This window comes from Amblyomma americanum, chromosome 10 (assembly GCF_052857255.1).
Source record: "Amblyomma americanum isolate KBUSLIRL-KWMA chromosome 10, ASM5285725v1, whole genome shotgun sequence".
NCBI lineage: Eukaryota > Metazoa > Arthropoda > Arachnida > Ixodida > Ixodidae > Amblyomma > Amblyomma americanum.
The window spans coordinates 135,284,124-135,312,029 of NC_135506.1; the positions used below are offsets into that span (position 1 = coordinate 135,284,124).

The 27,906-nt window shown below is 49.3% G+C and overlaps 1 protein-coding gene across 1 annotated transcript in view; it reads right to left on the reverse strand.

The window, feature by feature from the left end:
* Positions 1–27,906, reverse strand: part of LOC144106446 (muscle calcium channel subunit alpha-1-like) — a 605,267-nt gene that overhangs the window by 411,770 nt on the left and 165,591 nt on the right. Inside the window, exon 2 of the mRNA XM_077639259.1 lies at positions 20,727–20,912. Within this exon, the coding sequence (XP_077495385.1) occupies positions 20,727–20,912 (186 nt within the window). The remainder of the gene's footprint in view (positions 1–20,726; positions 20,913–27,906) is intronic.

A 27,906-nucleotide genomic window follows, 5' to 3' on the forward strand; every position in this document is an offset into this window, starting at 1 on the left:
GGTCAGGGGTGTCTCCAGCGCTGTTGCCACCCATCCGGGTGGTGCCCCCAACGCCAACAACACCGGCATCATCTCCACGGGCGCTTGGACCTGTAGCTTGTACGACGCAGCCAGCGACGCCGCCAGCGACGCCAGCCCAAGCACGTCGAACGCCGCCTCGACGCCGGCTACTGGATCCATACAACGCCGCAGCCGCACCGAACCAACCGTGAGCACCAACGCCGACCACAAACAGTAGAACGCTAGTAGTAGACGCTGGTAGCAGTGTTCCCGGGTCATGTGTATTTATATTCTTTGTGTTTTGTGGTAGTTTTGTTAGTTTTGTGTGCTAGGGTGTGTGTCACGTAGGGTGTATTAAATGTGCGTCTTCGTGGGTACACCTGTCACCTAGTCCATTCTTTCGGTCCGAGTGCTCTCCGGGGAGACCCGTGACATGGTGACTTTACCCTTAACAAAATGATTCGGCTGTTGAGACAAGTAGGTGCTTGGAGTAACCAGCGTTCACAGCCAGCAAGCGAAAAGATAAGAGTTGTTCCGTACATTCACCAGCTATCCTGTGGACTGAAAATGAGAGGTATTTGAGTAGACGTTAAAGTGGCCTTCCCTGCCCTGTGGTAACCCGGGGAAGATCGGAAGGAAAGTGAAGGGCGCGAAGTTCGTTGCAGAGAAATGTTTCACAAAGCACGAAAATCAATTCGCGCCATGATAAGTAGCTGTTGTGTACTCCATGCCGTTACCATGCGGTAAGTAATATGTAGGGCAAGCAGAATTATGCTATGAAACGGTGAATGAAGACCTTGGCACATATTGCAGAGATTACGAGAGCAAAGCACACAGGCGCCGTACTTCGCACTAATGGAAGTGATAAACAGGCATAACAATCATAAATATAATGCCCCTCATGGAATGTCTCCTGCGAATCATTGATGACAAACAAATAAATAAACCTAAAGGACAATAGAAGCATGAGTATGCAGACCCTCTGTGGAACTAAGCCGCAATGAATTGAAGCCGTTGTTGTCGCCGCCTGCAGTTGTCATGGTGCATCTTCTCCTGTGACTGTCGGTGTGTTTTCATTGATGGTTGAGCTGTCGTATATACTTCCTCGGGCCAATCAGTCAGCTTCAGTTCATAGCCAGCTCGCGTCCTTGTGTGTTTCCTTCGCCTCAATTCGCGCTCTTCCCACTCTTACTGTAGACGCAGAGCCTATATATTTCTAAAAGACATGATTTGTCTCAAATATAACGGTCCATATGAATACGAAAAGTTATTTGTTAACAAACATAGCTCAGTATGTATGCACAGCCGGCACATTTCAAACGGAAATAGTTTTGTAAATGACTGCGTCTGTCGCGACATTTCGGGATTTGTGCATGGTGATATGGTGCGTTGTTATCCACAGAAAATGAGGAAGGGGGATGAAATTAAGATTTCATTTAAATTTCATGCCATTCTGATTATTTCTGGCCTTCTCTATTGTCCGCGCACTCGCTGCGAATGAAATTAGTCAGTCAGATTGGAGGATGGTAAGAGTGAAATAGATTCGAACGAAAATAATAGCATCGCAGCTGCCTTACATACGTCACAGGCAATGAGGGCACAAGGTGCAGTTAATGGTTGCGACAAAACGGTGGGCGGAAAAGGCAAGCTGACTGTTATCGCTTCCAACGGTGCACACAACTACACCAAATGTGCATTCTTATCTATAGTTTTTCTATGGCCGGATACAATTCAAAACCGAACAAGCAAATTCCTCTGTCCCTGCCGCGGTGGCTCAGTGGTTAGGGCGCTCGACTACTGATCCGGAGTTCCCGGGTTCGAACCCGACCGCGGCGGCTGCGTTTTTATGGAGGAAAAACGCTAAGGCGCCCGTGTGCTGTGCGATGTCAGTGCACGCTAAAGATCCCCAGGTGGTCGAAATTATTCCGGAGCCCTCCACTACGGGACCTCATTCTTCCTTTCTTCTTTCACTCCCTCCTTTATCCCTTCCCTTACGGCGCGGTTCAGGTGTCCAGCGATATATGAGACAGATACTGCGCCATTTCCTTTCCCCAAAAGCCAATTATTATTATTATTAAATTCCTCTGAGAGGAGCCCTTCCAGCCAATGAGGTCGACCACTTTTCATGACGCGGCGGTAAATCCGATTAATCCACCCTCATATAGCGCTCCCTACAATTTCACGTTAGCATGACAAAGGGCATTAAACACAAAGTCATGAGAATAATTCGACTCTATTGGTTGCAGGGCCTTTCTGAAATACGAAATGACTGTAGTATTTGCAAATTTAAGATTTGTGCGACAGCGACCTTTGTAGCTCTTTTTCTGCGCAAGGAACATGGCATGACAGTTGCTATAGTCTTGGTTACCTCTAGCGCTCAGTGCGAAAAAAGTTTTGTCATACACCAGCAGTACTTGAGCTCCCGTCGTCGCTGCCGCTCTCTCCAAGCGCGCCTCGATCGCCTACCGCTCCGCCTGCACTTTTCAACGCCGAGGAATTACTGCCTCCTCGCTTATTCCGACACGCCCTCGAGAAACGACAGAAAGACTGGATCGCAATGCCATCATCCAAAACAAACACGCATTTATCGTGAGGTTTTAAAACAAGCGCTATTCTACTTAAGATGCACATGTGCAGGAGTCCTCCGTAACGCCGCCATACCTGATTAATTCAGGCGCCTCCTGTAGGTGGCAAAAATCGCCATTTACATCCGACCCCTCCTAAGCGTCAGCGTGGCACCCGAATTATAGGTATGGTTTATAAAGGATGAGCGCTCTCTATCTTACACTCCCAGCAAAAAGCATTCACTTAAGCTCACCCATGGCGGGTGTGCGGGTGTAGTAGCTAACCTCCTACACCCGTATCCAGAACTACCAACAATACAGCTTACTGCACTTCATTCCACTGATGCATCCCTAGACCTGTTCTGTCTTGTTGGACAACAGCTTAGGGAAAACCCGTCATTGTAACCGCCATTGTAAGTCTGCTGTTTCGTCAGAGACTGCCAAACTATTTCTTCTCTGGAGACGTCAACGGCTAAAGTGACCGGAAAGCGACTTCCACCCGCTTGCCTGCTGTCCGTTCTAGTGTGCTCTTGTGATGTGTGCTTCGAATCGTTAGTCTGGGCTAACGTCTCTTCCTGCAATGCTTCTTGCACGCACATTCCTCCAGCGAAATAAATGTGCACGTCAGGTTCGGGGACAGGACCAGACTGCATAATGCTGAGAACGAACGTGTGTGCACAACCCTCCAGTAGGACTAAAAAATAAGGCGTGTCTGGCCAGGATATATCCACTCAGGCGAACAGCACTTGTGCGCCGATGATATGCGGGGGATACGCGAAGAACAGCAGCACGGCCCACAAGGCGCCGTGGGACCCGAGCAGCTGGGAAGGATCACAAGAAAGCCTCCCGGCGGGCGCATTTCTGCTCTTGGCCTTGGCATATCTGTTTTCCTCGCTGCGTTTTTCGTCGCCAATGGAAGCTTGCGCATGGCACTGTATACCGCTTGGAAGGCGTCAGTTCTTTTGCGTCCTTGATTTTCCCTTAGCTTTTTGGCCAATTTCGTCCTATGCTTCGCAATCTTGGTATGTTTAACCGGTTCATGGCATTTTTTTTTCTTTTTGCTGGTTATTTGTAGTTATCTGGTGACATAGGCTACTGTAACATTAGCCTCGCTTCAGCTTGCGCTTTTCCCCTCTTTTCTTATGTTTAGCCTGTAATCCACATATTTAAGAGTAATGAAATAAGGTAGAGAAAAACACCCATAAGCTTAGCTGGACAGAACAGCGAGGAATTTGCACATATTATACTCACTTAGTTATTTATTTATTTATTTATTTATTTATTTATTCACTTCAGATTCCCTCATGGCCCACAGGGCATTATTGATGGGGAGAAATAAGGCAGCTTCCTCTCAAGTTTGGCTTCACTGGTGAGAAAGCGCATCGAAACCTGCAAGGCAGCACTCGTTTGGGGACCCGTACGGCCTCCCGGGCAGTTTTGTTCACACCCAGAAACGAGGTATAGAGGAGTTCCTAACTCGTTGCTTTGAAGATAAAACCTTAAAAACACAGGAGTTCAAATACGGCACCGAAAAACGAAAAGAGCTCACTTCGAGGTCACGTGCTGGTCGTTGTCCTCTTCGGCTTCGTCCCGTCCGAGCAATGTTTGCTGTAGCTGAACATCCGCCAATTAATTGCCGCGGCTTCAGCCTTCGACAAAAAACCTAAGCATAGCAGCCTGTTTCCTTGTCCGCTGTTGTGGTCTTTTACGTTGGCTTAAACTCAGAGCAGAAGCAAAGGGAGCCTGGAGAATACTCCAGAATATAAATTTTGGTTCAATAAAAAGGAGCAGAAAAGATATGCACAAGTAGAAAGTAGGTGGCGAAAGCAGCTTTATCAAGAGCTCTAAGAGCTTTTCCTCACAGATACTGACAATATGTTTCAAAAAATACATAACTTAATGGGACGGGTATTAGCAACTTAGCAAGAGATATGCATAATCTGTTAGAAAGTTTTGCGCCCAAAGGCAAACATGTCTGCTCAAGACCTCTACAGTAGAGGCACCAAAACACATAAGAGGGGAGCCCGCTTTTAACACAGAGCTTGCAGTGAGCTCCAGCAAAGCTTCTGTTGCAGAAGCTGCTTTGCACATAAACCGCCTCCCTTCCCAGGTTTTTCATTTCACGTCCGCTACCAGGGCAGCACTTTCTCTTTGAAGAAACTTCAGTTGGCCCCGATAACCCCGGGGCTAAATACATTAAGTAAAAAATTCACCAACGATCAATGCGACTGATGCGACAGAGTATGCGTGAGCACTTATGTTCCCCACACCGTTTGACAAGCCGCACCCCGCTCCATTCTCCTAGCCCAATCTAGTACCCACATCCCGCACTCCCTCTCTACTCTCGCCGCCCATTGCGTCCCACTCTCTTTCCTACCCCATTTCACTCCCTCTCCCCTGAAAGCGGGGAGGGGATTTTAGACGCCAACGGCGACAACGCCGGACAGATTTTGCAATAAAGGGTGTTCTAATGCTAACGCATTAAAAAAAGTGTATTCTACATGCAATTTTGCAAGGAAGCAGATAATGCCAGAGGGGCTCGCTTTATGCTAAATGGGGCTTTCAAAGGAAAAAAAACTGATATCTGCTAAGAACAGCCACCCTGCCACTTGGGCATCTTTGAAACATCCGTCCGATCTGCGACCGAGCAGCCCATGCTCTGTGGTGTCTTAATGATGCAAGCTTTCCCTGCCATGAACGCGTCTGTTAAAGCTGTTGCTTTAATCAGTACTTTTAATGAGATCCGCGCCGATACCACCTGATGATTTAAATCACAAAGTTGCCGAGTCCTCTACAGGTTGCAGTCACGCCAGCAGACCACTGTAAACAGCTCTGGTCGGAGCGTTCTCACTGGGGAGCGTGAACTGATCCTGACATCGGGATAAAGGTATCAGTAGCACGTGAAGCAAACCCGGAACCACCGCGGCGCCACTAATAGTACTGCCTGTGTTGTATTGCACCAATAGCTGTGCTAGTTATCCACAACGTTGGCGGCGGTGCTCGTAAGTGCTCAGGCATTAACCTTATATCGAGCAATACTACAAAAGAAAGTGATATGCAAGTAATATACGACTGTTTCCTAAACCAGCAACACTCATATAACACAGCAAAACCAACATAGAATATTATTAAAATTCGGTATGTTTGTGCCGTCTGCGTCAACTCAACACGCTAAGAGGAAAACGTTACCGCCAAAGAACACCAAAGTAATAGTGCTAGGCAAGAAAAACTATTGTAGCGACCGGCGCGGCCAGCTGTGCTGAAAAGCCGAGGATGACGAAGTGTCGCCGGCACGGGCTTCATCTTATCTTACAATTATCATTATCATTTAACCGCTCCGCTACAAGTCTTAGTGTCGATCTCCTGCGTTCGTTATGCATTTCCCGTTTCACTTCGCTGTTCCTTTTTGATTACTTCTTCCTTCCTCAGCATTCAATTTATTTTCGTCTATGAAAAGATTTATCTGAAACACTCTCTGTGCCCCCCCCCCCCAAATCTTGGCCAATCCCCCTATGTGGGCATGCGCCATTGTGTGAGGGTAACAACAACAACAACGATTCCCCCTTTGTGGCACTTGATGAGGCCAAAAACAAGAGAACGGCCTGGAACCTTGGCCTCAGCTGGACGCTGCCGCCACCGCTCCGGCGCTATCTCTACTCCGGCAGCCCTCTCATAAACGCGGCTGCGGTCGCCTCCTAGAAAACCTCCACGTCGTGGTGAGCCGCCGAACTGCCCCTTCATCCGCAGCGGCGTTCCAGGATGGCGGACTGGCAGGGCCCAGACATAGACCCGCCGCTTCCAGCGCTCCGGCCTCAAGGCATCGGTGGGTGGTTCGCCAAAATGGAGGCTGCGCTCTGCATGGATGGCATCACTATCCAGCCGTTCAAGTACGCAGTCCTCTGCGATATCCTCCCGCCTGACCTGCCCTGCCTTGGGCTGGCGGCCATACGATGAGCTGCGCGCGGCCTTCTTAGCGGACATAATCGCCTGACACGTTCCGCTACCGCTCTACGACGCTGCAGACCCGCTTTCGCCGCAGCCAGCATCTGGCCCCGCACAAGCCTCACTCTCGCCCACGCAGCCTTCATTGGAACACTACCCGCCTCGGAAGCCCCTGGCCGCCTCCTCGCCACTCCTGCCCAGCATCTTCGGCCTGGCCGTCCCATTCCGCGACACACTATGGAAGGCTCAACAAGAGCTTTACCGCTGTCCTCTGCGCGGCTTTGGACTTGTCTCCTTATGTTTGTTCCTTCCCACTCATCATCACGTAGAACGATGCTTCTGCTAAACCTCGTGCACTAGTTGTAACCCAGAGACAAATTCCGCCCCGTCCCCACCTCTTCACTGACGTTGTCGCCAGCGCCTCCTGAAAACAAGGAATGCTCTGCAGCAGCAGCCGTGTCGCGGCTTTCAGCATCACCGTCTGTCTCGTCACAACAGCCAACACCTCAGCAGGCCTCTTCAGCGGCGTCGAAGCCGCTTCAAGCTGATGCTATAGAGGTCTCGGCAAAGACCAAGCCTGCTAGCCAAACCCCCAGCCCATCAATAGGTCCACAAAGTACTAAAATTTGTCAAAGAATGGCGGTTGTCACCAGCCCTACTTTGCCTGAAAAGGACCCTTAATCGATGCCAGCGCCTGTCCTCAAGCCACTGATGTGGGCCCTTGCTCCCTACCGGTGTCAGAATCTTCAAAGAAGCCCGACACCACTGGCTCGGCCTCCAACAAGCTCCACTTTGACGGGAGACCACCGCACACAACCTCTCGTCCCCCGCAGATTCCACGACGCTAGCTACAGCTTCATCAGCCCACGCATAGCAAGACGCCTCGGTTGACCGAGACAGCGGACGTGGCCCCGGTTGCTGCCATGGCGCCGAGGCCGCCTCCGATTGCCGCTACCTCGCCGGCGTCCTCCTCCATGCATGAACGGCTCGGCGCCAGTGGAAAGACCTGCGGCCGCTCGCCACGTTGAAGCAAATCAGTCCACGGTCGTCGGTGCGCGTGTCCCAGCAGCCACGTGCAGTTCACCACGCCCGCTTCCCCGCCCCGCACCTCGCTGTGCCTTCCGTAGCCGCCCGCCTGGGTACCGGGCAACAGTTGCACGAATCTCGCGACCTCCGACCCACCTAGCTACCTCTGCTGCCCCGCACCTCATGAGCCAGCCATCAGCTGCTGCACCACAACAACCGGCGTTGGGTCTAGATAGCAGGCCGACCTGTAACCCTCACCTGCCACTACGCGTCCCTCAACGCCCATCGAAATCTGGGCCGCAACGCCACAGGCAGAGTCGCCCGCCTGAGCCTCGCCTTCGGACCCCGGAAGCCTTCCACGACTCTTTCGACGAATTGGCTCGCGACTTGTTGCAGCACTTTTGTGCATAGCTCATGCACCAACCTGCTTTTTCATCGAGTAATCGTATAGGGGCAGCGCTGTAGCGACCCGCGTGGCCAGCTGTGGCGAAAAGCCGAATATGACCAACTGTCGCCGGCACGGCCTGGAGAACGCCCTGGGATATTGGCCTCGGCTAGACGCTGCCGCCGCTATCTCCTCTCCTCGCCGTTGTCGCCTCCTAGGCGACCTCCCCACTATTAACACTTTCACGCTATGGTCTTCACGCCATGGAAGTGAAAAATAGATCGTCAGTCTTCCTCACGTACAATCTTCTCGTATTGCTGTTCCCATTTCAATTTCCTGTTCCCGGTCCCGTTTCATTAAGTGGCGATAGTGCATCTGGTGAAAAGTACCGCGCGAGGGCCAAATAAACAGCAGTGCAGCGTTCTGCAGCAAACTGGAGCGGCAAAACTGGCTTCGAACGCATGTTCGTATTCTCGTCAGTCTTGCCGCCTGGCTTCGTCAATCGTTATATGCCGTTATGCAGCCTTTCGTCTGATTATCAAGTGATAACCATAGCGTGATGCCGTTAAATATGATGATGATGATCAGTTTTAATGGCGCAAGGACAGCTTTTTGCCAAATAGCGGAATAGCACAAGCTACATTTATTTAAACAGTGGGATTTTACGGTTAAACAATTGGCCGGGTGCACTATGCGTACGCGTGTGTGCAGTATGCCTCCTGGAAAGAGGTTATTGGGAGGACAAAGACAGGGCGTTTAATTTCCGAATGACCAAATGAAGAGGAACAGCGTCAAGAACAGGCGGTCGAGTCACAATCAGCCAGGTAGCCAATCTCGTGCAGCATGCTGGCGCCCTCTGTCGCCTCCACGTGCGGAAAAATGACGCGTCCCAGCATGAAACATTGAGGAACCGAGACCAAATTTTATCGTCTTCTATCACGCACCATAACGCCGATGATGATGAGTGAGAGAAACAGTATGGCGAAATGTAGCGCCCTCCAACAAAACGTACAACAACAGCGCGCGAATACAACACCCCCTGCGTGTTGCTCGACACGGAGTTTAGACAGACCGTCTTGAATCGCCACAATGGCACTGGGAGTGAAGAGGGGCCATTCTGGAGAGAGCAGGAAGAGGGGGACGGAGCAAGTCTTCAGGTGGATAACGAGTTGTGAAGGGTTCCTGTCACGGATCTCTCCAGAGAACACTCGTACCGAAAGAATGGACTAGGCGACGGGCGTACCCACACAAACGCACATTTATTACAGCCTACGTGACACACACACTAGAACATAAAACTAACGCTAAACATGAATACTATAAATACACACAACACGGGCACACTGCTATCAGCGTCTATTACTAGCGTTCGGCGTTCGTGCTCACGTTTGGTTCGGTGTGGCTCCGGTGTTGCGTGGATCCAGTATCCGGCGTCGAGGCGGCGTTCGACGTGCCTGGGCTGGCGTCGCTGCCGGCGTCGCTGGCTGTGTCGTACAAGTTCCCGGTCCAAGCGCCCGTGGAGGTGATGCCGGTGTTGTTAGCATTGGGGGCACCAGCCGGGTGGGTGGCAACAGCGCTGGAGACACCCCTGGCCGTAGAAGGTGGTAGCGCCCTCTGTTGGCTCCACGGAACGGGCTCAGGCACGGCAGGTTGTCCACGATGCGATGTCGTAGAACGCGAGCTCACCGGAGCAGTAGCCGGCGTCGCTCTCTTCCAGCCAAAGTGTCCCTGACCCGCCAGAGCCTCCGCTTCTCTGCTGTTCCCCCCCGGGCCTCGCTCTCACTGGCCCTTTTATAGCCTCGGTGTTAGTCCACGTATGCCTTGTCGTCGTCTTCTCTTCTCCACCAATCATCTCTCTCCACCTCACCGAATGTTTCTCCACCAATCGTCTCCCTCCACCTCACCGAATGCTTCTTCTTCCTCTTCTTTATTCTTCGATTAATTCGAGTCGTCTTCTTCACAACTTTTTCCTTTAAAATTTAATTTAATTTTTAATATATGTGACTAGTGCCCCCTCTCTCAAGAGTTTTCCCATGAAAAACTGCTCACGTCATCCTCATCTTCATGCCATTCAGCCAGCCGACTATCTTCTGTGGCGATTCTGGACTCAGCACACACCACACCGAAGATGTCCAGCACACACCAAACGCACACCACTAACACAGCACATTAAACTGCGTTTTCAGAACACTAACACACCACTGCCGCCATCCGCACAGAGTCCTTAATAAACATTTTCGTGTCCACAACCCACTCCCTTGTATGATCACATAGCACCAACAACAGGAGCAACAACAAGATCAATCCCAGAAATACATTAACACAACAACAACAAGAACAAGATACATGCCAGAGATACCTAGAGCTGTTCAGTTAGCTCTATCTGTATACAAGTCTAATTTGCAACATATGACCTCCGTTTTGCCTGGCCCATCCGAGAACGTCTCCCCCTTGATTTGGAGTAGAGCTGTAATCCTCTGTCTGCATTCAAATTGGGCTTCTTCAGTACCTCATCCCCTCCTGCGTTTTTCTTCCCACTGAACGTGGGCATCTCAGCAACAACACCTGTCTCCTCGGCCACTACCGCACATGTTACCTTGGGGGCGTACCGTACGGGACCCCTTTCTTCGTACTTCTTCAATATATTTACATGGAAAACCTCCTTAGTGTTATAAATCAATAATTCATAATCCATATCTTTTTTCTTCCGCGTCACAAGGTACGGGCCCTTCCATTGCATCATTAACTTATCATGATCCATGGGTACCAACACAAGAATCCTGTCGCCCGGATTCAGATTTCTGTTAATGGCTTTTTTTTTCATAATATCCTTTGTGGCGTTCACGCGCCTTTTTCAGGCTTTGATGTGCAAGCCTGCTTGTTTCCTTCAACCTATCCCGCCACTCAAAACACGTATGTTTATGTGGTCTTGAGATCTGATGCAATCTCTTTATTAGCCCACAGCTCCTTGAGTATTGCAAGTGGACTTCTAACGGTTCTCCCATATAACATCCCGAAGGACGAGAAACCAAGACTCGTTGGCGGTACTTCGCGGTAAGCGAACAAAAGAGCTAGGAGATATCTATCCCAATCAGTAGGTCTCTCATGGCACATTTTCTTGATCATGTTTTTGAGGGTGCCGTTGAACCGCTCTACAAGCCCATTACACATGGGATGGTAAGGCGTCGTCAGTAACTGTCTTACTGACAAAAGGCGGTTAACCTCCTTCATTAGCTCCGATGTGAAGTTCGAGCCCCGGTCACTCAAAATTTCCCTCGGGAACCCATAACGCGAAAACATTTCCACGAGACTCTCCGCCACTTGAATACTGTCAATAGTTCTCAGTGGAATAGCGTCAGTATAACGAGTGGCCACGTCAACCAGAGTAAGCACATATCTATTGCCTTTAGCGGATACTGGAGAGACTGGCCCCACAATGTCAATCGCCACTCGCTGAAACGGTAGGTCGATGGCTGGCCTCTTGCCCAGAGGTACAGGACCAACTCTTCCCTTCGGAACTGTGCGCTGGCACACATCACATGAGCGAACAAAGCGCTTAACGTCACTCTGACCACCCGGCCAAAAGAACTCCTCACTGATCCTCGTCCTGAACTAAATATGCATTCCCTATGCAGAAGACCATTTACCAATTGATATTCGAAGGACGTGCGACTCTTCTTTCTTTTCACTTTTTCCCCGACTCTTTCGAAGCAGGTCTTCAGGCTCGGGTCTTCTTCTTGCCTAATTGCAATTTCGCCCGGTGTTATGTTCAGGCACATCGTAACAGGAGTAGAGAGCGGACGCTGCGTTGCTCGGCCTGTCGCTTGAGCTCTTGTCTCCACTGCCGACGAGAAACTGACTGCACCCGTCTGAGCTGTCGCGGGCCTTTCCTCCTTTGGATGTTGTTCAGCGTCGAGCATCCTCCACTCGGTATCGTGGTCTTCGACACTTCTTGCACCCGTAATGTTGGCCGAGATGGGATCGTAGATGGGTTGGTCTACGCATTTTGCCACTACCTGTCCAGTATAATATTGCGTGGACACTAGAATCCTTGCTTCAGGAAGGTACCTCACTGCGCTATCTGCAAGAGTGACGGCCGACGCTTCCCCTGTAAGATCCTCGTCCTTCACCAGGCTTCTACGAACCAAGACTGTGTTGGCTCCGCTGTCTCTAAGCACCGATATAGGACGGTCTCCTATTTGCCGAACCATCACTGGCATTGCTGCTTTCGACTTGGGTGTTCCACTCACTGCCTCATTTTCCAGCGGCGTTTGCTCTCCTTTCAGCTGTGGAATTTCGGATGGCGTGATAAGTTCTACCCTGGAGTCGACAACGCATACAGCTCGGTCCCGCGTTCTGTATCGGCACTCATCAGAGTATGACCCCTCCTCTTACAACCTTGACACACAACCTGTGTTTTTTGGGCAGCGCTACTAGTTCGACAGTCAGCTGCACGGTGTCCCACCTTGCCTTAGAGAAAACACCTTACTGGCGCCTTAGATGCACTGCCATATGCTCTTGGTTTTGCCGCATCTGTCTCTAGGGTCTTTCGGGTTTCCTCCTTCGCCTTACTCAGATTTCTTAACCCTTGAGCCTCGAGGAATTGGTCTGCGGTGTCGGCGAACTCTTCCAACGAACACAACTTTCTTTCAGGAATAGCGCCAGTTTTGAGCTGCAACACGCTAAAAATTGCTTTGTGACCAGCTTGTCACGCACACCTTCAAAACTCTTTTCTGTGTTTGACATATCAAGCTACCTATTAAAATAGTTGGATAGCCTACAAGAAAACTGCTTAGCGGTTTCCGAATCCTCAGGTTTCCCGGTGCGAAATCTCTCACGAAAACCGTCTGCCGTAAGCCTGCATCTTTGGAGGAGCGCCTTTTTGACTTTCTCGTATTCCAAGGAATCAGCAGCGGGCATCCTTCCAAACACATTCAGCGCCTCTCCGACTAAACACATGCTCAATGCCGTGGCCCAGCCTTTCCCCAAAGCTATCCGCTCGAATCGTTGCAGATATGCATCCAAATCATCTCTGTTGTCATCAAAAGGAGCCATCAGCTTTCTTGGACAAACTCTGGCCGGTCTAGGAGATTCTGTGCCAGCTAAGGAACGCTGATCATTGTCCGTGATCTCCTCATATCCTCCCCCGATATGCGCCTGTTTCCACAAAATAAACTCCTTCTCCCTTCTATCCTTCTTTTCTCCTGTTCTTCTGCCTCGCGAGCTCTTCTAGCTTCTCGCTCTTCTGCCTCGCGAGCGTCTGCGCGAGCGTCTGCGCGTGCTTGCGGCCTTTCCTCTCTCTGCCTATCTGCCTCCTCTTTCTTCCTCTTTGCCTCCTCCTCATAGAGACGCATCGCCTCTTCTTTGCTTAACCCCAGCTTGAGCGCCAGTTCTAACGTTTTCGCCAAATCCATACTTTCTGCCGTCGAGAGATCGGAAAAAATCCGAGACAAAGCAAAAAAGAGATAAGGAAATGATTCCTGGCACAGGCTCGCCACTTATCTTTGTCACGGATCTCTCCGGAGAGCACTCGTACCGAAAGAATGGACTAGGCGACGGGTGTACCCACACAAACGCACATTTAATACAGCCTACGTGACACACACACTAGAACATAAAACTAACACAAAACAAATACTATAAATACTACCCGGGCACACTGCTATCAGCGTCTATTACTAGCGTTCGGCGTTCGTGCTCACGTTTGGCTCGGTGTGGCTGCGGCGTTGCATGGATCCAGTATCCGGCGTCCAGGCGGCGTTCGACGTGCTTGGGCTGGCGTCGCTGGCGGCGTCGCTGGCTGTGTCGTACAAGTTCCCGGTCCAAGCGCCCGTGGAGGTGATGCCGGTGTTGTTGGCGTTGGGGGCACCACCCGGATGGGTGGCAACAGCGCTGGAGACACCCCTTGCCGTAGCAGGTGGTAGCGTCCTCTGTTGACTACCCGGAACGGGCTCAGGCACAGCCGGAAGTCCACGATGCGGAGTCGTAGAACGCGAGCTCACCGGAGCAGTAGCCGGCGTCGCTCTCTTCCAGCCAAAGTGTCCCTGACCCGCCGGAGCCTCCGCTTCTCTGCTGTTCCCCCTCGGGCCTCGCTCTCACTCGCCCTTTTATAGCCTCGGTGTTAGTCGACGTATGCCTTGTCGTCGTCTTCTTCTCTTCTCCACCAATCATCTCCCTCCACCTCACCGAATGCTTCTTCTTCCTCTCCTTTATTCTTCGGTTAATTCGCGTCGTCTTCTTCACACCTTTTTCCTTTAAAATTTATTTTAGGCTCCTTAATATATGTGACAGTTCCTCGAGGATGGGGCACTTTGAAGAGAAGCTGCGAGCAGTGCATTGAACCCAAAGTCGAAAGAGCGGTCCCGTAGAAAAACGAACGGGGGTGGGAGGTGGATGTAGTCTTTTTATCACCGAGCATCAACATTACCTCGACCTATCTAGCACAACCTGATGGTGTCTGCTCGATGGCACGCTCCGGTTAAACGCGGTACTTTTTCTTTCGCCGTAACTTTAAAAAAAAATCCCCGGATAATTACCACTGTGCCATGTCAGATTCAGCGGCAACAATTTTGGTGATAAATAGCATATTTCTTATTCATTATTGTTTGCGTTCCTTCTTGAGTGCATGTCACGTCACTCTACTCTGACTCATGACGTCACTGTGTTTGCACCACTCTTCACGGCGCGTTGCGCTGCAGTGACGCTGCAGGCGCAGCAGTACTCTGGGTCCAAACATTAATATGCAGAACACGAAAGTAATGTTCCACTATCTCGGAAGGGAACAGCAGTTTACAATTGGTAGCGAGGCGCTGGAAGTCGTAAAGGAATACGTCTACTTATGGCAGGTAGTGACCACAGATCTGGATCACGAGTGAAACAACTAGAAGGATCAGAATGGGGTGGAGCGCATATGGCAGGTTCTGTCAGATCAGCAATGGCAGTTTACCAATATCCCTCAAGAGAAAGGAATATAACAGCTGCGTTTTACCCATACTCACCTACGGGGCAGAAAAGTGGAGACTAACGAAAAGAGTTCAACTTAAGGACAGCGCAGCGAGCCATGGAAAGAAAAAATGATGGGCGTAACTTTAATACCCCTGTCAAACGAGCACTTTCAATCCTCATTGAATCAATGCTCATCGAACTCAATGCAGATCGACGGTTGTGACACGGCCACTTTGAAGCGCAATCGAGCTCGATCCTGCTTGACTCGATGCCGACTCCTCAAGAGTGTTTGAGGTTCCAGGCACAATCGAAAGCACTCTTGCTCTCACGAAGCTATGAACTTAAACACTAGTTAACAAAACAAACCACAATTCCTGTAGCTGTAATTGATTAAAATGCAAGAGAGAACATTTTCAGTTGCAATGCCTGTTTATATGCAAACATATTCGAAAATAACCTCTACACCACGCTCCAAGCTCTGCCGCCAGTGTAAACAAAGACAGCGGTCCTCCTGCTCGTCGGCGCGCAAACTGTGGAGCGAGCGCAAGACAGCCGTTCTCATCGACAGCTGGCAGGACCGCCTAAATGATTTGCGGCGGCGCCAGAAGAGGAACGCCGCAGTCTAAGCAGAAATCGCGAGGCGTTGCGGACCCTCGGGTTCCATCGCACAGCAGCAGATCTGCGCCTCAAGATTAGAAATTTGATACAGATGTACCGATTTGGCTACGGATTTGGCTGCCGCTGCCCCCGACTGCACAGTGTTGCCGGACATCACCATGTTATGGCTGTGGACGGAACATTTGGTGCCACCTAACACACATGTGGGTAACTTCTCAATGAGCATTGAAAATCCCCGTGTAGCACCGGATGTTTCGAGCGTGCTCGAAAATCTCGATGCAGATCGAGTTCAATGAGGATCGAAAGTGCCCGTGTGACAGGATTATAAGACACGGGAAGCGGGTAGAGTGGGTGACAGAAAAAACGCGTGTTAATGGAGTCCTAGTCGAAATCAAGAGGAAAAATGGGCTTGGGCCGGGCATGTAATGCGCAGGCGAGGTGGCCGCGAGTCCCTGAGGGTAACGGTGTGGATTCCAAGAGAAGGCAAGCGTAGCAGAGGACGCCAGAGAGTTAGGTGTGCGTCAGTAGGTGAGATACCGGAGAGATAGATCTTTGTGCTCCAGTGGGGGTAGTCAGACTGACGATAATGATGACGTCATGTGTGACATCAGTGCAATCGGAGATAGAACTATATTCGTTTACTGGTGGAAATTGAATTAAATTAAACTTTAGTGCTTAAGCTATACTAAATTAATTCCCTAAGTAATTAAGGTCTTCCGGCTGTCACTGCATATATTCCACGAAAGATGGTAGAGTTTAATAATAATTTGGTTAATTTTCAGAAACACCGCAGAAATTCAGATTTGCCAAAGCCTAGGAAGCCTTTAGGGGCAGTGCCTGGCAGCTAATGACGTGAGTAGCGTTCATAGACAGAATCATTAAAAAAGTTCCTAAATTGTCCTAATTGGTTTAGTTTGGTTTAAAGGGTTTAACGTCCCGAAGAGACTCAGGCTATGAGGGACGCCGTAGCGAAGGGCTCCGGAAATTTCGAGCACCTGGGATTCTTTGACGTGCACTGACGCCGCACAGTACACGCGCCTCAAGAATTTCGCCTCCATCGAAATTCGACCGTCGCGGCCGGGATCGAACCCGCGTCTTTCGGGTCAGCAGCCGAGCGCCATAACCACTGAGCGAACGCGGCGGCTATAAATTGTCCTAATGGCTGAACCATTCCTATTACAGATCTCGCAGTAAAATGGAATCTTGGGCTCTTTTTGGTTATGTTCACCACTGTCCAGCAGCGAAACATGCATTCGTGACTGAGGAAACTGAATTTAAAAATCTTCCCGCCCTTGTTTCAAACTGGTGGTGTCTGCCCTGAAAAGGACCGCTTGCCACCTTTTTAAACAACAGTGGTTAGTCTGTGGATTCGGCGCACACAAAATATTTCGGAAAGCGAAGTCCTTGGGTAACCAGAACTCTGGTCGCAGTTCAAAGAAATTAGCAGAGTCCACAACAAAGCTCTGAAAGAAACGAAAGAGAAGCTTTTCATGTGTCGTTGCCTTCAATGTTAACAAGCAACCCTAAAACGTATTAGAGCACCATAAACAAGCAAGACGAATAAGATGTAGCACTTCGCGATTCTGAACCAAATCCAGTTCCATCTACTCACTGCGCTAACATTGTAAATGGAACTTTTCGTAAGGCCTTTTCACACGCTTCTTACCTAACTACCCTTGATTATGACTATCACATAGAGCTCCCGATGGACCCGATCAGATTTGATTATTCTGGAATCATTAAAATTATTGACACCATAAAGCTGAGTTAATTTTGCGGGCCTGATAATACGAACTCTCAAATATTAAAGGACACACCGCTATCATATATATTATCGAAAATATTCGAATAATCGCTTGAGCTTGTTATACTGCCAGAGGACTGGAAATTAGCTAAGGTGGTTTCACTCCATACATCTGGCGGCAAACACTCATCTGATTATAGACCGATATCACTAACCAGTATATGCTGCAAAATCATGCAGCATGTCATGTATTCCCGCCTGGTAAGATTTCTTGAATCGAACTTCTTTTTCACCCCCAATGCAACATGGCTTCCGAAAGCTTTTTCTTGCGAAACACAGCTTCTCACTTTGACTAACGGCATCCATTTTTTTCTTGACCATGGTTCCGAGTTTATTGTACTTTTTTAGATTTTTGTAAAGCATTTTACAATGTTCACAACTTCGTTCTTTACAAACTCGGAAAACTTAATATTGACCCTAACGTATTTGCATGGATTGAATCGTTCCTGTCAAATCATTCATTCGTGCATGCTAACAGCTGCAACTCTTCATTAATTTCAGTAGCATCTGGTGTGCCGCAGCGATCGGTTTTTGGTCCCTTACTTTTTCTTGTTTATATTAACGATCTAACTACCAACCTTCTGTGTTCAATGAAACTGTCTGCCGACGATTGCGCAGTTTATCGCTTGATTAAAAATACTGACGACGTTGCTTTGCTACAAACTGACCTGGACGCAATACAACTGACCTGGACGCAAAATGGCTTGCAATTTCTTGATTTAAAACTGACTTTTGAACCAGACCATGTGTGTTGGCAATATTCCCCCCGAAGCGAGAAGCCCCTACTGAACTACAAGTCGTTCCATTCAAAACTGGTAAAAGCTGGAGTTGTTACTAGTTGTTTAAGCATGGCAGTAAACAAATCTTGTCCTCATCAAATGAGCAGCAGTCTCCTAGCCCAAGTGCGCAAGTGCAGTGAAGCAGGATACCCGGACTCGGTTACTGTGTTAAGTGCTGATAAAGTATTAAAAGCGGTAAAGTCCTCGGAGTGCACCTCAGATGTGCAGTCTTGTCAAAATGAAAGGAATAGGGTGACCGTCATGCCATATGTTCACAACCTGTCGCACTGGTTTAAAAAAGTGGGGGCTAAGTACGGAGTTAATGTTCTTTTTTCAGCCCCTAATAAAGTAAGTAAAGTAGGGGCCGCCGTACGAAGAAAAATCGAAGGACACAGAAAGAGGAAAGTGTGTAACATCAATCATGTCAATCAATATGTCCAGTGCAGGACTGGCAAAGAGACTAACCTAGCCAAGCATTGCTTCAAGTGTAAATTCACACCGTATTTTGTCGACACGGAAGTGTTGTTTGTGCACAATGACCGGCGCACAAGAGAGATAGCAGAGGCCTTCCGTATCATAAAAAAGACAAGCTGTTGCGTCACCACACCTTCAGTAACCCTAACCTCCAAGGAAATGAGCCTGTTGCACAGGGGATAGAATATCGGCGATAACTGCACGAGCCTTTGAAGCAGTGTGTTTTTATTTGCATTTTTAATTGAGTACATCTGTGTTTGACCATGCGCATGTGCGTAGCTCTTGTGTGCGTATAAATTGACCTGCTTACTTCAAGTAAAATTTAGTTGTAAGATCAGCGCCTGTGTGTGTTCCCTTCGTTCTTCTAGCGCTGTTTTAATATTATGGAGCGTTTTCAATTCGCCCAATCTGCCGTTCTTCTGCAATCTCTAGCTCTCTGGAAAAAGAAATCTTGCCATAACTTTTTCTTCCGCCAAACTAACACTTTATAAATCTATGGTACTTTCTGAGCTAGAATTACACACACACACACACACACACACACACACACACACACACACACACACACACACATATATATATATATATATATATATATATATATATATATATATATATGTATATACATATATATAAGAAATTATATTCACAGCAGCTGTTGATGGTGTACATAATCGCGCAGCCCGTTTTAATTTTTTAAACTATAATCGTAGAGCAAGCGTAGCACTCATGAAGCATACGTTATCATTATCGCTCCTTGAAGTGCGCAGAAAAGTGTCACGACTGACCTTTTTCTTTAAAATTTATCATTGGAATGAAGGTCTAAAAAAAGCGCTGTTCATCCCACCTTCCTACATTTCATCACCCATTGATAATCCGCATAAGGTCGGCATCCCACATTGCCGAACTACTTGCTCGGCATCTTTCATCCCCTGAACGTCATCGGAGTGAAGCCACCTACCGGCAACTTTACTTGCTACTAACAACATTGAAGAATTCAAAAGTATTTAAGGGAACACTTTGTAGTAGATTACAATATTCTTCTTGTTTTTATTCACACTGTAACCCTACATACCGGTGGAGCCGATTGTTCATCTTTAAGCGTTGTTTTTATTGTTCCTGAAACCATTACACATTGTTCTTGTCAATTGCATTCTTGTTGATTGCTGCTGTTGCGACTGCTCCTAAATGACTTAAACCTTGTGACACCACGGCTTGCGTCGTTTTGTTTGTTACCCTAGTATCTTTATTGTACAACGCATATTTTTATAGCAATGTGTAATGTATATTTTCTTTGCCTCGTAATACTGCATTATGATGTCGCAATATTTTAATCTACCCGCGTTCATTATTACTGGAAAAAACCTGTTCAGCATTGTTCTTATGCACCACTTTGCAACCGCTCACTCCCATTTCTATTTCCCTCTGCATGAGCCATGAGGAAAGTTGAAATAAATACATAAATACACATATGCATCGAGTAAAGGCAGCCAGGGAGGGGGTCGATCCTGCGCAGCATATCCCCCCGCACCATAGCACGCTGCTGTCTCAACACAGACTTGGATGAATGTGGCGGCTCTGCGTGGTGATCTATCATATGCGGCTCTTCCACTGGCTAATAGCCCCATGAGCACTAAAAGATCACATCGAACCTCTGAACCTTATATTGTAGGGAAATTTTTTATAGTATAGGGATTAATCTCAATGCCCCTTCTGGCAATTCGATCCTTGGAAGTGATGAAGGCGCGTCTAGTGAACGCCCAGGTGTCTTAGAAACGTATTTCCGAGTTATGTACTGAGGCGTTCATGAATAATTTTATTATGAACGTGTGAATTACAAACGTACCAATTAAGCGGGTAGCGAAGTTGTCCGGAACGCACTCAACGAGACAGGCGCCAAGCCGCGTCTTGACCGATACACCATAGCTTTTGTTCGCTAACCAGGTTCAGTGCAATTAAACGGCAGTTAATTTTTTCGCTGTTTTTGGCAGCGCACAAACACAAGAGAGACGGGGACACAGCGCTGCCCGCCCTTACTCTCCTTGACCCCAGCAAAAGACAAATCTCCCGTTACGCTGCCTTACGAGACCGTGCTGGATGTAGCGCCGTGACGCCACTTGTCGGCGCCCTTCCTGTATGGACAAGGGGCTACCAGTTGAGGCCCCTGCAGGGAGGAGGAGGAGGCTCACCGGTGGTGGTGTTCCTGACGGAGGCCGCGTGGATGACGAGTGACGCCGGCGAGTCCCAGCAGCAGGCGGGGGAGCTGCGGCGCGGTCGGCTCCCGGCCGCGAGGTTGGGCAGCGACGGCCACCGGCGCGACGACCACGACTCATGGCGACTCCCCTCCGGGCACGGCGCCGCCTCGCGACCACCGCCTGCAGAGCACAAGTACGCGCAAACCAGCCTTTTCAATCCCGAAGCAGGCCAGCACGGCACGCCTCGGGTTTCTTTACCGTTGCTCTTCACCGCTTGCATTCGAGAAACAAAACACCAAGCGTCATTCCAAAATTTTCCACTTAAATTTTAGGCACCGATGACGGTGAGAACGAAGCTTCTGTCAGCCAGTGGCGTCTCGAAGCGCCAAATCAGCGGAGGTGAGTCTCCGCGAGGGAAAGCAGCGACTGCCATGTGGCCCCAGCACGCGAGCACTGACCGCAGCGGGTTCGCACGCTCATGTTTCGAGGACCTGGCGCCATCCGGAGCACCAGAGGGCACCGTATCCTGGGCTGTGCTGATCCGGCCGAGGAAAGGAGTGATCGCCTGCTTGGGACTCAATAATTCCCAGAGGTTTCCTGCCACGCCCGGCTTGAAAATTGTTGTTGATTTTGCAAACATCACAGCGAAACGGAAAAGAAAAAGGGATAGTCCCGGCACCTGCCGCACGAAGGGCACACGTCTCGAGCAAGCGCGCGTTGAGGAGTAATAATGTACAACACGGCGCTCCATCGCGCCAGTGCGCTAGCGGTCCCGCCACAACAAAGTTTCGGCCACGAGCTGGTTGCCCTCGGTGAGAATGCATGCGACAGTGCTTTCGGAAAGCAAAAAACTTGGAAATATTTAAATGCTGTTAAATAAATAACTACTTCAGGTCACTAAAAACCTCAGCTCAGTGACGGCCAGCTGCTGCAAGTGCTGATGTTGCTGCTTAGCGGTTATTCTTTCGTTGGCTGAGTAAATCACGGCGTGGAAAGCAATGCACGACCAAGCCAAAAACGGCCCCCAACCAGCGGAGTGCTGCTGGAAAGCAAGGGCCATGCAAATAAGCTTAGAGCGCGAGCCGCCGCAGACAGACGAAGCATCATCCCAAAAGGTCAGCACTGGGCGAATCAAAGGGACAGTGGCAGGCCTCGATGGCGGAGGAAGCCCCTCCCAGTCGGCTCTTTTTTTTCTGCCACGCACCGAACAAGACACGAGCTTCGCGTTGTCCCGATGTTTTCAGCGTCGCAACTTATTCGATTTCTACCCGATGGGCCGACGAACAAAAAGTAAAAGAGGAACGACCGGACGGATGCATCACCGACAAGCCACCTTGGTGGGAATCAATGAAGCCGGGAGGACGCATCGGTTTCTCCTCTCGCTTAATCAGGCATATGCACTCGAAACGGGCCCAAGGAAAAGAAGCGGGAAGATCAATCGGAAATAGGCGCCAGGCGCTATATACTAATTAAGCTGCGCGCGGAACCCGAGCCCTCGCGTAACGGCCGGCCGGACAAAAAAAGACCACCCCTCCCGACGACTCGTTTAAGTGCGCCCTCTGGGAAGTCGAGGTGACACGGCTCTCTGCCGCATCGCCACTCTTTATATTTTTCGGCATTTTTCCCCTACTTTGGGTTCCTCCTAGACAGAGCATACTTTCAGGCCCCTTTCTGGTCGTCGGCGACGAAAAAGCGCGCGCGGGTGAAAGACCGAAAAGTTGGCGCAGCTCGGACGACTTCCTCCTCAGTTCAGACTCAATGTGATTCGGCCCTTTGCAGTGTCGCCGACCAGAGGAGAAAAGAACACCGTTTTTTGGAGCTAGCCTTTCTCAGACTCAAGAGTCCGGGTAGGGCACGCAGATCGAAAGATTTTTCCATATATGTATAGCTACCATCATCAGTCTGACTACGCCCACTGCAGGGCAAAAGTCTCTCCCATGTCTCTCCAGTTAGCCCTGTCCTGTGCCAGCTGCGACCACCGTATCCCCGTAAATTTCTTATTCTCATCCGCCCACCCACCTGTATACAGTAAAGCGGCAGACTGGGCTGGTTGGTTTTGCATAGAAAAGGAACGGCAGCGCACAAGCAAACACAGACAGAAAACACAAACAGCGCTTGTCCCCTTCTTTCTCTCTGTGTTTGCTTGTGCGCTGTCATTCCATTAACACCTGTATACGCCGCCACTGAAAGCCGTAGGAACTAGACCGCCGCGGCCTCCCGCTGCCATTGCTAGCTTGGCCGAGATACGCGCGCGTCATTTGCTCCCCGTGAGCGTCCCGCACAGATAGTTTCGCGCTTAAAACATGCGCAAGGGAATCACACTGCATGGGAGTGTAGCTGACATTATTCTTACAGAGACAGTGTTTGCCGCCAAGCCTTGCTAGACGCGATCATAGACCGACAGGCCCAATGGGAAACCTTTCTCATTTGTTGGTCATGCATGCGATAAATTTTACCCATTTACACTGAAAGCGTAGATTGCTCGTGTGTTGAGGCCGAGACATCGGACCTGTGACTAATGAAGAAATGTACGGTGTTGTGAAAAGTAAGCGATTATAGGAAGCTAGGAGAAACAAATGCTCTTAATTATTCGCAAGCGACATTAAATGCCGATTTGCTTAGATCGTAACTACGTATTTGCTGTGCCTCAATTTCACTTGCGCCACTATATTCTTCGCTTGAAGGAAAATATTGACAGATGACATTTTGTAGCTATGTAGCCTGCTATATACACTACCGCTAACGAGGAAAGGCTAAATATTGAAATTATTTACAACAGGATAATTTCATGAAAGAGAGAACAGCGCTCACAAATGCGAGTGCAATAACGCCGTGGCAATAAACAGCGCGGCTGGCTTGGCAGATTATCAACATGTCCACAGTGGAGAGCGTCCTTCGATAACTTTTAAAGCGACCGGCTGCATTTGGGTGTAACTTAAATGTTGAGCGACGGTCAGTGCCACGATGGTTGCGGGTCTCGTGTTGCGCATTCTTTTGAGCCATCACCTGCTTCTCGATACAGCCAACTCCTTGTTAGAAGCACAGAGAAGCAGTGATCAGCCACTCACAACTTAACTCCACGTCCCCCTGCTCTTTTTTATTTTTTTTAAAGGAGGCAGAAATACGAGAAAACGCAATAAACACCTAGCGTGCAAACTTCATACTACGCAAGGTTTTATTTTCCTCGTCGAACAGCCACGATCTACACCGCTGTCGACCGAAGGCGCGGAGAGGACGCCAGAGCGTGTTCCTAGAGAGTTTCAAACATTTTCTAGCAGCCAGCTATGCAGAAGTACGTTCCTTTACGTCACTAAAGGCTTGACGAAAATATATCCGCGACTAATCAAGGCTCCACACGATGTAAGCTATCCAAGCACAAGGGAATCGCGAAAGCGCGCTGAAACCGACGGAGAAAGCGGCAGACTCACGCTTCGCGGGCTTGGCGACAGCTGGCACAGCCATCGTCATGCCCATGGCGTATATATGTACCAGGTGTTCCAGGGACGGCTTTAAGGAATTCTCAAAAATAGGTTTTTGAGGTAAAAATATGTTTGTTTTTTCAGCATAGTATTACCAGTGTTGACGAACACCAGAAAACCGCTGATTTTTGTAGAGTAGTAAGCTGGTTAACTAATTTTTAATAACTAACTTTTTAATTATCACAGCTGGCGCCTACTTTCAATTAGACTTTTGTAGCCGGTCGTTTGTAATAGCCACACCAGTTTTCAGATTTTAGAAAACGCGGTTACCCTTGGCGTTGTGCCTCGATAAAATTCGGATTTTTTTACTAGTTGCGTGCACTCGAAAGGTTGCTTTGCCGGCATGCTTTTCGAAAGCGCATGCATTTTGGCACGATGTAGCCAAGTTTTGTCGAGCCACAGGGCAGAGGATAATAGTGTTCTGAATGTTCTCAAAACGACCGGCTGCAAATCTCTAATTGCAACTAGGCGCCAACACAAATCGTTAAAAAGTTTATTGTGAAAATTAGTTAAAAATCTTACTACTTAAAACGATTCACCGGTTTGCTGGTGTCCGCCAACACTGGCAGCACTATGCCGCAAACGCCATATTTCTACCCCAAAATGCCTATTTGTGAAAATTACTTAGTCTTCCCTGAAACACGTGGTGTATACAGGGTATTTCATCTAAGATGTCGTGTAAATTTTAAAAATAGGCTTTTTAAGTCAGAAGAACGCTTTTTCCGGCATGTCACTGTCAGTGGTGTAGCTCATCAGAATACAGCTAAGGCGTGCTATCAAGTAGGCTTGTTATTCATACTGAGTACGCAAATTTTAAACTGATAGCGCTAGTCTCCTTATTTACTGAAATGCGCGTAGGCCATATTAAAAAATATCCATGTCAGTTCTTACAATTTGGAGAACGCCGGTACCCTCGGCGCTGCAGTCCAAGAAATTTAGTCTCTTTGGACGAATTACGCTTACTGCATGGGGATTATTTGGCTGCAAGCTTGTGGAAAGCTCAAGTATTTTGGCGCGATGTGGCCAAAATTTGTTCGGACGCACTAACGAAAACAGTCTATTGCCGTCAATGTGCGACATCGATGACGTTGTTAACGCCATAGAGGTGTCTGCCAAACTTTCGTGCAACGAAACAAGACGCACACATTCTGGGTGCCAGTGCGAAGAGGTGCCGAATTTGTTCGGTCTTCGGTGCGGAGGTACTCTTGGCGGCGCAGCAGGTCTTGCGTTATGCCGTCGCCTTAAGTGATCCTCTTCCTGCCGGCATTCGGCAAAGGAAGAAAACTCGTTGGTCGACCAACGTGCGAGTAAACACGGTTCGGGAATGGCCGCCTGCAGCGCTTCACCATGCAGAGCAAGCCCATCCGCGGGTCACGCAGCATTAGGCGCTATTGACTCTGTCGCAGCAGCAGCAGCTCGAGCGGGCGACCGCGAAACAAACCGCGCTTCAATATTAGGGCTCCCTCCGTTCATGCCTCCGCGAGCGAGGGCGCTCTTCTTTCTCCTATATATCCTCTGTTTGTCGCCACCTTCCGTGTTCGGCTTTACACTCCCGATTAGCGCTCCCACCTCTGTTCTTCATTCAGCGGATGTGTGTCCAAGCAGCCCCAGAAGCAGGCAAAAGGCATTTTCAGAGCAGCGCTCAAAGGCCCCGGACACGGAGAGGAGAAAATGCTTTGGAGGCGGCTCCTTTGATCGGAGCGAGACTTCCCTGCTCCCGCCCCGCCCTCTTCCATCTCACCCAACGCCTCTCCTTCCCGCCCGCACGATTAGCGGCGATCCGCGCCGCCAACCAATCAGTCAGACCGCAACTCGAAGAGGAGAGCGCTTTTCATTTATCCTCTTTCACTCGCACGTTTTTATTTTTGCTCGCCAAGAACATTCTGCAGTGTTTTCTGCCGTTCCCCTCTCCTTTTTTCTCGTTTCACTGTTCTGCCGTTTCTATAGTTTCGTATCGAGGGAAACAAGCTGCGGAGTCCGCAATGTTGAAGGCAAGAGTGTTAGGCGGGAGGTTAATGTTGGTAACTGAGACAACGATCGCTTAAAACGCATCTGCTACGGCAAAACTCAGACACTGTTGGGGATGGGGCTTCAACCCCACCGGTTCCACTACAGTTGGACACGAGGGGGGGGGGGGGGGGGGTGCCTTTGAGTTGACTGACTCGTTCAGCACCGCAGGTCCCGGCTCCGAAGGACGGTGTCGGACTCCGTTAAGAAATAAACTGTACAGTAGGTTCATTTTACATACTTTCAGTCGAGATAAGAGTATGTCGGTAACAAACCAGCACCCCGTTAAATACTCTTCCCATTCCCCAGGTCCCTCACTTTGGAATAAGGTTCGGAGAATAATGTCCAAACAAGGGAACAGATGACGACACTATCGCTACCGCCCATAGCAGGTGTCGCTGCTGATCCTCTCTCGCAGCTCGGTCGATGGAAAGGGGGAAACAGTGCTCCAACACTGATGCGTCGATGACGCTACGGCGAACAGGTCGATGCCTTCATGATGCACGCCTACTCCTAACAGGTGGACAGGGGCAAAGACGCGTCGAACACTGGCGCGACGATGTTGCCACAGCTGAGAGGTGGGCGACCCCGTGGGAATCTAATGTACAGCCGACTTCCAGCAGGTGGATGAACAACCTTGCGCTTCCTCGACTGCTGTCCGAGACGCTGGTAGTGTCGATGTCGCAGCCGTCTTTCAATTATCCCCAGCGTGACCGGTGAATAGCATCACTCTGTCCGGCGAGCCGAGGCAGATACGGCCAACTGGCGCCGCCACTGTCGCCGCTGCTGAACGCCAGTCCTCGACGCTGCGCGCCATCCTGATGACTCATCCGCCTTCACGTTGGTCTTCCACGACTCTCTCCCAGGTCCGAGATCCCCGATCTCAACAGCACGCTTTTTGGCGGCTAAAAGATACTAGGATTAGCCAAACCGCAGCAAACGGCATCAGCAAGGAAGCTTATAGAAAACCGAAGCTATTATGCCGTGAGCGGACAAACTGCAAACAAGAATGCGCGCGTGATTGCGACGCAAGAGCGTTCTCCTATCTCTTTTCTTGGCTACAGCGTATCCCTATTTGGTGCTTCGCTTCCGTGAACGTGGTAAGTGTCGCTTTCGCTAGTGCAAATGCGGGCAAACAAGGGGTTTTTCTTTTTCTACTTACACATGCCTATAGGTGCAGGTCGCTGCCTGACATATTGTTCACAACAGCCTTGGCTTAATTCATTCTCACTTTGTAATCATGGGTTTTGTAATAACCTTCAAACTCGCCTTTCCTTTATTATGTTCAATACTTTTACTAGAGACGTTCTTTATCCTGTGTTGAGGTTCTAGACGGATTAATATTTTCCGCTGGAGAGAATACTTTTCTGCGTTCTGTTTTCCTCATCTGATTAGAATTTTTCTGATTGTCCACTTATGTATTTCTTTTTCAAATATTTTCCTCCCGTTCTTTATGTGGCATTTGTACCATGCGCTTAATGTCGTCCACGCGTTACACCCTCCTGGCACTTAGGTATTTTTTCTACACTATGTACCGCTACCGTCTATAGTGATCTGTGGGCCATGAGTGTACCACCAATAAAAAGTGAATAACTTTATTACAAGTCCCGTGTTCTGCTAGTACGAAATGTACCCAGACCCTTTTTTGCACTTCCGTATCTACGACATGAGAGAGAATGCAGATAAAA